This window comes from Drosophila mauritiana, unplaced genomic scaffold (genome assembly GCF_004382145.1).
Source record: "Drosophila mauritiana strain mau12 unplaced genomic scaffold, ASM438214v1 Y_24, whole genome shotgun sequence".
In the NCBI taxonomy this organism is placed as follows: domain Eukaryota; kingdom Metazoa; phylum Arthropoda; class Insecta; order Diptera; family Drosophilidae; genus Drosophila; species Drosophila mauritiana.
In genome coordinates this window covers 245,328-255,661 of record NW_022881570.1, presented here as the reverse complement: position 1 = coordinate 255,661, position 10,334 = coordinate 245,328, and the positions used below count along the sequence as shown (strand labels likewise).

General features: G+C 36.2%; 1 protein-coding gene across 1 annotated transcript; it reads left to right on the top strand.

Annotated features, from left to right (window-relative positions):
• Positions 1–4,256: 4,256 nt before the first annotated feature.
• LOC117150033 (stellate protein CG33236/CG33240/CG33244/CG33245-like) lies at positions 4,257–4,472 on the top strand (the record flags this gene model as incomplete). Its single annotated transcript, XM_033316900.1, has 1 exon — positions 4,257–4,472. A coding segment is annotated over one exon (216 nt), but the record flags the coding sequence as incomplete, so codon positions are not given.
• Positions 4,473–10,334: the final 5,862 nt, after the last annotated feature.

The following is a 10,334-nucleotide window of genomic DNA, read 5'->3' as shown; positions in this document are numbered from 1 at the left end:
GTTATCACACATCTCCACCACTCCCACTCCATGCTCGTGGATAGTTCAGGAGCTGCTGAAGCTCGGATTCCATGCGCGCTTCGTCAGAAATATGACGAATCCGGCTACAGGTTGCCCCATGCGAATGTTTGAAGTGGAGATCGTCATGGCCAAGGACGGCAGTCATGACAAAATTATCTCACTCAAACAAAAGGGCGGCAATGGGTGGATATTGAAAGGACACGGGAGCCGGTCCAGTGCTACAGATGCCAGGGCTTCAGGCATGCCAAAAATTTATGCATGAGGCCGCCAAGGTGCATGAAATGCACTGGCGATCATCTGTCATCCTACTGCACCAAGCTAAATCCACCCCTGCCACTTGCGTCAACTGCTCTGGAGAGCATATCAGTGCGTACAAGGCGGTTTCTGGCGGCAAGCAACATTGACATAAACAACATACGGACAATTAAATGCTCGTGTGAGTAAAAACAATAGACGAGAACGTGTGTATGTGTGAGTACTTGTGCTGGAAGACGATTTTCGGGTCGAAATCAATTGTGATCGAAGAAACGAATGTACATATATGGAGTTTTGGCAATATGATGAAAACAATTAAAATTAATAATTCACGCCCTGACTATTAAAATTTTAAAGTTTTTTAAATTCGTATGTTAAGATCGCCGCTTAAATTAGCTGCCCTTTACATATTTATATTTATGACGATAATTATGTGTATAATATATATGTACATATAGACGACATTCATTATTTACATTTTAAATTTTTTATTAAATTTTATTAAATTTAAATTTAAAATTAAAATTATTTTTTTAAATTTTATTAATTTATTTAAATTAATTGAATTTTTTTATACACATTTGTTTTTTATTATTTTTAAAAATATTTCAAATTTTACAAATATTAAAAATAGATCAGATGGTGCCTTTAGTTTTCCAAAGTATTAAAAATTTAAGTAATAAAAATTAAAAAAAAAAATATGAAAACAGTTTGTTGCAAGAGTCATATCTTGAGGCACGAAATGCGGACACAAGCACTCAACAATCATTGCCTTATTAATTTCGCAAGCTGAATACTCTAATGACAAATATTCTAATATAAATTCATTTTTGAAATTTTTTCGTGATATTATGATTCGGCTATTACTATTTATTACTATATTATTACTATTTTATTTAAATAAGAATAACGTTAAGGCAATGCAAAAAAAGAATTTTTCACATGGTGCCAATTGATCAAAAATAATATAGATTTAAAGTCTACGAACTTCTAAGGTGAAGGGAATTTTTTGTCAAATTTACAATGCATGAGCATAGGTGTGCACACATACAGTTGTCTTGTATGTCACTGTATGCGTAGAAAAGATCTGTTCGCTGTAGCGCTCTTCGCTCGAAAATACAATCGTATACACTGAATTTTAGAAAAAAATCAATAATTTTTTTAACTCCACTCGAGGGAGAGCAGAAATGGTTGTTCTATATATGAGTCAGCTTGTACTCACGCCAACACACAGACAAACCTAAGCCTTTTCTATTGACGACGCGGACTGCGGCGCATGTTTTTCCTTCCCTTCACAAAAGGTTATGCGTGCACCAAAGTTGACGGGCCAGGCTGGCCAATGCTTGCTGCATACCGGCATCTCCGCAGCAACGACGTTACCAGCACCACTGAAAGCAGAAACAGGATTACTATAGGCAATGCGCAGGAACAGTAAGCACAATTATTACAATAAGAAACAACACGCGAGTTTTCTGCTTCGTTTTCGCTTGGGAGAGGAGAGACCAGTTTCCCGAAATGCCATTGACACTGACAAACGCGAGTATCTGGCGGGAAAAATACTATAATCCCAAAAATAGTAACTTGAACAATTCTAGTATTTTTGCCCGATAGTCAGCTGGCGGAGAAAAAAGATACTAGCCGATAAGCCCGCCAAAAAGGCTGGCCGGAAAATTGCTAGCATATCGATCATCCGCCGTGCCTTTGAGCTATCGAAGAAGCCCGCATACGTGCCTAGCCCAAAGCTGCAAGTCAGTTGATATTATAAAACCGACAGAGGCGCTCGCGCAACAGTAGCAAAAAGTGAAGCCAGCAGCAACAACAACTTATGGACGGCCAGAACGTGAACCAAAGCGGAGGATGGGCATCGGTGTTATCCATCTCATCGGACGATGGTAACTGCTCATCCTCGCCGCCATCAATAATAGTCTCATCGCTGGATACCACGTCATCGCTTAACAATACTATTCACCAACCAGCTCAAGTCCGAGAGGCGTTTTCGAGTAGTTATCACACATCTCCACCACTCCCACTCCATGCTCGTGGATAGTTCAGGAGCTGCTGAAGCTCGGATTCCATGCGCGCTTCGTCAGAAATATGACGAATCCGGCTACAGGTTGCCCCATGCGAATGTTTGAAGTGGAGATCGTCATGGCCAAGGACGGCAGTCATGACAAAATTATCTCACTCAAACAAAAGGGCGGCAATGGGTGGATATTGAAAGGACACGGGAGCCGGTCCAGTGCTACAGATGCCAGGGCTTCAGGCATGCAAAAATTTATGCATGAGGCCGCCAAGATGCATGAAATGCACTGGCGATCATCTGTCATCCTGCTGCACCAAGCTAATCCAACCCTGCCACTTGCGTCAACTGCTCTGGAGAGCATATCAGTGCGTACAAGGCGGTTTCTGGCGGCAAGCAAAATTGACATAAACAACATACGGACAATTAAATGCTCGTGTGAGTAAAAACAATAGACGAGAACGTGTGTATGTGTGCGTACTTGTGCTGGAAGACGATTTTCGGGTCGAAATCAATTGTGATCGAAAAAACGAATGTACATATATGGAGTTTTGGCAATATGATGAAAACAATTAAAATTAATAATTCACGCCCTGACTATTAAAATTTTAAAGTTTTTTAAATTCGTATGTTAAGATCGCCGCTTAAATTAGCTGCCCTTTACATATTTATATTTATGACGATAATTATGTGTATAATATATATGTACATATAGACGACATTCATTATTTACATTTTAAATTTTTTATTAAATTTTATTAAATTTAAATTTAAAATTAAAATTATTTTATTAAATTTTATTAATTTATTTAAATTAATTGAATTTTTTTATACACATTTGTTTTTTATTATTTTTAAAAATATTTCAAATTTTACAAATATTAAAAATAGATCAGATGATGCCTTTAGTTTTCCAAAGTATTAAAAATTTAAGTAATAAAAATTTAAAAAAAAAAATAAAAAAAAATATGAAAACAGTTTGTTGCAAGAGTCATATCTTGAGGCACGAAATGCGGACACAAGCACTCAACAATCATTGCCTTATTAATTTTCACACGTCGCAAGCTGAATACTCTAATGACAAATATTCTAATATAAATTCATTTTTGAAATTTTTTCTTGATATTATGATTCGGCTATTACTATTTATTACTATATTATTACTATTTTATTTAAATAAGAATAACGTTAAGGCAATGCAAAAAAAGAATTTTTCACATTGTGCCAATTGATCAAAAATAATATAGATTTAAAGTCTACGAACTTCTAAGGTGAAGGGAATTTTTTGTCAAATTTACAATGCATGAGCATAGGTGTGCACACATACAGTTGTCTTGTATGTCACTGTATGCGTAGAAAAGATCTGTTCGCTGTAGCGCTCTTCGCTCGAAAATACAATCGTATACACTGAATTTTAGAAAAAAATCAATAATTTGATTGAAAATGATTTTTGAATGATATAATAAAAATCATTTTCTGTAAAAAAATAATCGGTATTTTGATCAGATTTTTTTGAAATGATCCCAATTCAGAATGTTATGTATAGTTGATGAAAGATCTAATATTTTGTCATTACTAGACTAAGAAAAATTTGAAAAAATATTAATAAATAAATTGTATTTTATTTAATATAACTGAGTTATAAGTTTATTAATGAATTTAATGTTAAACATTTTCCTTTGGATACTATTTATAAAATAATGTAAAAACGCTGTGCTTGCCGCTTTGACGAGTTTGAGATTTTTGTAAAGGCCATTCAGTCCTCGGCCGATTAATCGTTGCAATCCAACTTATACATAGATGTCATTATGGCATAGTAGGCCTGGTCATTTCGCACTGTACTTTTTATTATTTTTCATACGAGTGAACTGGCAACATGTCGAGCCCGTGAGTAACTAGATTTTTCCTATGGAAAAAATAGCAAATCACAGTAAAATCTTGTAGCCAGAACAACAGCAGCTGGATCAGTTGGTTCCTCGGGATCAAGGGCAACGAGTACCTCTGCCGCGTGCCCATCGACTACATTCAGGAGACGTTCAACCAGATGGGCCTGGAGTACTTCACCGAGACACTGCAAGTGATCCTGAATCCGGTGTTCGACAGATCCTTGGACTGGGTCTTCGGCGATGAGGAGAAGTGGTACGGCATGATCCCTGCCCGATACATCATGTCGGAGAGAGGCGTGGATGATATTGTAGTATATACGAACATAATAACAATAATAATAATAATATTAATAATAATTATAATATGAATCATAATAATAAGTCAACTAATAAGTAAACTTAGGACCACCCTAATTCCTTAGGACCACCCTAGTAGATCTTTAGGTACACCCTAATCCTAAATATGCGAATTCAGCATGTACGCCTTTAGGGGTCGCACTCGACTCCCATTGGTTATCGAGTATGAACTTCATACATACATATTGCAGAATTTGCTAGTGTCAGCACTTGGCTGTCACAAGAGATCTGCCTGTAGACCACACTAAGATCAGTTATAAGTCAGGAATAGATCAGGAATGTACACTTGCTGAATAAAAACCAAATAAGGATAAAATGACCGATTGCGTTTTGAAACTTAATTAACTGGATCAGAAGTATTGGAATTCTAATTAACTACATGGCGACCGTGACAGGACCGTTATAAGTGGTAGCAGAAGCTAAAGGAAACCGTTTGTGATAATTTTCAACTTCCATCAACAAGCACTGAACGTGAGAGGATCAGCATGCCCGGAATTCGATGTTTATCCACCAAGACGGCGGAAATTGTGAAGAAAAAAAGCGATCTGAGTGAGTAGAGTGTCAGTGTGATGGGAAAAAACAGGGGCGGAGTTCAAAATAATACAAAAAAGAGAATAGCGCACATAAAGTGGCTATTATATACGAACACTCCACCACCCCAATGGTCGAAAGCTCAAAAACTACAAGCTGAGCTAGACCACTGTGTCGAATATCTTAAGAAAAAAATCCCCACCACACCCGCTCACTCAGAAAAACAAATAAAATCGTTAACAATTAACAAAACTCCAACTCCCAATCCGAAAAGCCTGCCTGCTTATAAGAAAAGCTGCCCGAACGACTGCGAGGGACCACTGTTCACACCACATTGTGAATATACGTGCAGACATTGCAGACCCAGCACATAACCCCTAAATGAAGACATCATCATCAACGTGGTGAGCAGCCCGCTCACTACGTCATCGAGGGAGTGTCAGCGTGCCAACCCCGGCGACGTCCAGCTGACGCAAGGAGGGTCAGAGTGAAGCAAGTAGGAGCTGAAAAATAAAATATTTTTTTTGTTGCCCTGCGTGGCACACCACCCTCGATGCACTGCGCTGCATATTAATATTACACAAAATATTGTAACATTGAGCGGAACTTTTTCTGCCCGATGAGAAGAATGGCCCGTAAAGCCATACACCAATTAGGCAGGAAAATGTAACTATATTGAAAAAAAAAAATCAAAACAACATATTTTTAAAGTAAAATAAACCAAAACCCAAAAATAAAAAATAAAAATATACAAAATGGGTTGGTTTGGATCTGACGATAGTCAGACAAAAGATAATACGGCCAATGTGGTCAATAACTTAAAAATAGTCGACCATACAGAAGACATTCAGTCACTGTGGTTACTCCTTTTGATCTTGACGATCGTAACAGTCGCTCAGTTTATATTAACGCTATATGTTAAGCATAACAAGATAATAAAGAAGCGTTATATAGGCAGAGCAGAGAATAATTTGGATAAAATTTAAAAAAAAAACAAAAACACACCCAAAATGTATTTTGAATTAAGATGATCTAAAATTTTTATTTTTAATATCAGAAAACTAGAATGAAAAAAAAAAAAAAGATTATTGAAGAAACCTTTTTAGGAGAGGCCACAATTTATAAAGTTCGATTGCACAAATAAATCTATATTATTCTTTAAATGGACTGGCAAGAAATAAAAAACGATCTTAAAGAAATTAAAACAACTTTCGACAAGTCTTATAAATGCATGATACCAAATAGAGAAGTGCAACAAGACACTCTCAACAAGCATGCGCAGATATTGGTAAGATGCTTTAATGAAGCACGCCAATTAATTCACAGAGAAAGGAAAAGATTAACAAATAACCATTTATCCCAAGCAGTAAAATTTCTAAACAGGTTCCGTGAGAACTTGTTAAACGTCAAGTACAGACATAACTTAAATATTACAATCCCAACGATTTTAAGCACACCTATAGTGGCTGAGATCGGTGAGGATATCGAAAGTGTAGGAGAATCGGAAATAGAAATAAAAGAAGAGGATCTCCACGATCTTGCAATTCCAGCGGTAATAACATTACCCGAATTACTTGAAGAAGAACTTTCAGATTCAAATACTTCAAGAATACAGGAAACAGACAAAATGACAGACTCTGCCGCAACATCAAGGGAATATGTGCGACAAATTTCGTCCACAATACCTGAGTTCGACGGCAAAAAGTTAAACTTAAATAGATTCCTCACGGCCCTCCGGCTAATAGATCTGACAAAAGGAGATCAGGAGATGCTAGCGGTAGAGGTAATACTTAGCAAAAATGCTTAGTACACAACAGCGCGGCAAAACTGCAGCGCAATATACCACGGAGATAGAAAACCTACGTGGGTTGCTCGAAGCAGCCTATATAGATGATGGTTTAGATTCAAACAATGCAGACAAATTCGCTACAAAGGAAGCCATATCTGCAATGACCAAGAACTGTGGGCACGATAAGCTCAAAACCATATTGGAAGCTGGAAATTTCAACACGATGAATAGCGTGATTGAAAAATACATACACTGCAGTACAGAAATGACCGGCAATTCAAATAGTGTATTATTCTATAATAATAGAGGACCCTATCGAGGTAATAATTACCGAGGAAATTACCAAAACAGAGGTAATGGCCGAGGAAATTATAACTCATACTATAACAATTATAGAGGCCGAGGTGGTTACCATGGTGGAAACAGAGGACGAGGTGGTAACCAAAATTATAATAGAGGTGGAGGTTACTCAAGAGGTAACCAAAACCATAACTATAAAACAAGTCATACCCACAATGTCCGAAACGTACAATCGGAAAACGAACATGCCCCCTTGAGCGACAATCTACAGTAAAACTATACAAAATTAATCTCAATTTAAGCATTTTTATACGATTAAAGAATATGAGTACCAAAAAAAAAGAGTTACCCATGACTCTTTTAATAGATACAGGTGCAGAAATTTCCCTGCTTAAATGCAGAAACAATAATCTTAACGATTTAAATCCAAAAAACACAACAAATATATCAGGAATAGGGCAAGGGACAATTCAGTCTCTAGGTACACTACATTTAGAAATGTGTATTGCTAATGCAGCAATACCATATGAATTTCATATAGTACCTGACAATTTTCCTATACCAGGGGATGGTATAATTGGCTTGGATTTCATTAAGAAATACAATTGTATTTTGGAATTCCACGACCAAGAAGATTGGTTCACTTTGAGGCCCAAAAATTTCAGGAACATAAACATTCCTATTATACATTCACTAGATAACGAAATAATTTTGCCAGCTAGATCAGAAGTGATTCGAAAGATTCAGCTAACATCTACTGACACACATGTCCTCATCCCCAACCAGGAATTGCAACCTGGCATAATAATAGCAAGTGCACTCGTAAACACTCAGAACGTCTTGATTCGAATTATTAATACAACTGAAAAAGACGCTATAGTTAGCAGTGCAAATATAAAAAGCGAATCATTGGATGATTATGATGTATACAATGCAAATATAGAAAATAGTGCACAAAGAACTTCAGAAGTATTAAAACTTCTTAAATTTCCATCGTTATTCAAAAGCGATTTAACAAAATTATGCACCGAATATAGCGATATTTTTGGTCTTGAAACAGAATCCATATCAGCCAATAATTTTTATAAGCAAAAATTGAGATTAAATGACAAAACTCCAGTCTATATTAAAAACTATAGAATGCCAGAAAGTCAAAAGCCAGAAATTCAAAGGCAAATTGACAAATTAATAAAAGACGGCATTGTCGAACCGTCTATTTCAGAATATAATAGCCCGCTTCTCTTGGTACCCAAGAAATCACTGCCTAACTCGGCGGAAAAGAGATGGCGATTAGTAGTCGATTATCGCCAAATTAACAAGAAACTGCTAGCAGATAAATTCCCACTTCCAAGAATAGAAGATATTCTTGATCAATTAGGTCGAGCAAAATATTTCTCGTGCCTAGACCTGATGTCAGGATTTCATCAAATAGAATTAGACGAAAGGTCAAGAAATATAACATCATTCTCAACTTCAACAGGAGCATACCGCTACACGCGATTACCATTTGGTTTAAAAATAGCCCCAAATTCTTTCCAAAGAATGATGACCCTTGCATTTTCAGGCTTAACGCCTTCGCAAGCATTTCTGTATATGGATGATTTAGTAGTCGTAGGGTGTTCTGAAAAGCACATGCTTAAAAATCTAACCGACGTTTTCAAATTATGTAGGCAACATAATTTAAAACTACATCCAGAAAAATGCACTTTCTTTATGAAAGAGGTTACTTATTTAGGTCACAAGTGTACTGACAAAGGTATATTGCCAGATGACTCTAAATATGAGGTAATAAAAAATTACCCCAAACCAGTAAACGCAGACGAAGCTAGACGATTCGTCGAATTTTGCAATTATTACAGAAGATTTATTAAGAACTTTTCTGAGAAATCACGCCACTTAACGAGGCTTTGTAAAAAGAATGTTCCATTTGAATGGACAAGCGAATGCAATGATGCATTCGAATATCTCAAAAGGGAATTAATGAAACCAACACTCCTTCAGTACCCAGATTTCAGCAAACAATTTTGCATAACCACAGATGCTAGTAAACAAGCATGTGGAGCGGTACTATCTCAAGACCATAACGGTCAACAGCTACCAGTGGCATACGCTTCAAGAAGCTTTACAAAAGGCGAAAGTAATAAGTCCACTACAGAGCAGGAGCTAGCAGCTATTCACTGGGCAATAAATCACTTCAGACCATACGTATATGGTAGACATTTCTTAGTACAAAGTGACCATAGGCCACTATCATATATTTTTTCGATGAGAAACCCCAGTTCAAAATTAACCAGAATGAGACTAGACTTGGAGGAGTTTGAATTCACAGTAGAATACCTCAAGGGGAAAGATAATCATGTCGCAGACGCTTTGTCTCGAATAACCATCGGAGAACTTAAAGCAATAAATAGACAGATACTAAAGGTAACAACAAGATCAACAACAAGACAGAAAAATACCTGCGCAGGTGAAAAATTGCATGAACCAAATAAGAAAGAAAATATAAAAATGCCCAATATCTATCAGGTAATCAATAACATTGATGCCAAAAAATATGTTAGACTCAAAATAGACAAGCATAAGTGCTTGTTGAAAAGAGGAAAACACATTATAACACGTTTTGATATGACTAATTTTTATTCTAATGAAATAATCGATTTAGATCAATTCTTTCAAAGGCTTAATGAAGAAGCAAGAATAAATAGCATCATTCAAACACAATTGTCACCAAGTGAACAAATCTTCGAATTTGTCACTATAAAGAATTTTAAAGAAAAGGGCAATAAAATACTAAAAAATTTAAAAATAGCGCTATTAAGCAAGGTGACTAAGATAGATAAAAATGATTAGGTTCAAATAAAAGCAATACTGTCTAAATATCATGATGATCCATCAGAAGGAGGCCATTCAGGAATTTCTAGAACCCTGAGGAAAATAAAAAACTATTATTATTGGCCACAAATGACAAAGGCAATAAGTAAATATGTTAAAACATGTTTAAAATGCCAACAAGAAAAAGACAACCAAACATACTAAAACACCGTTGACAATAACAGAAACGCCAGCAACAGCATTTGATATAGTTTTGATAGATACCATTGGTCCACTGCCAAGATCAGAAAACGGAAATGAGTATGCTGTTACTATCATTTGCGATTTAACAAAATATTTGGTA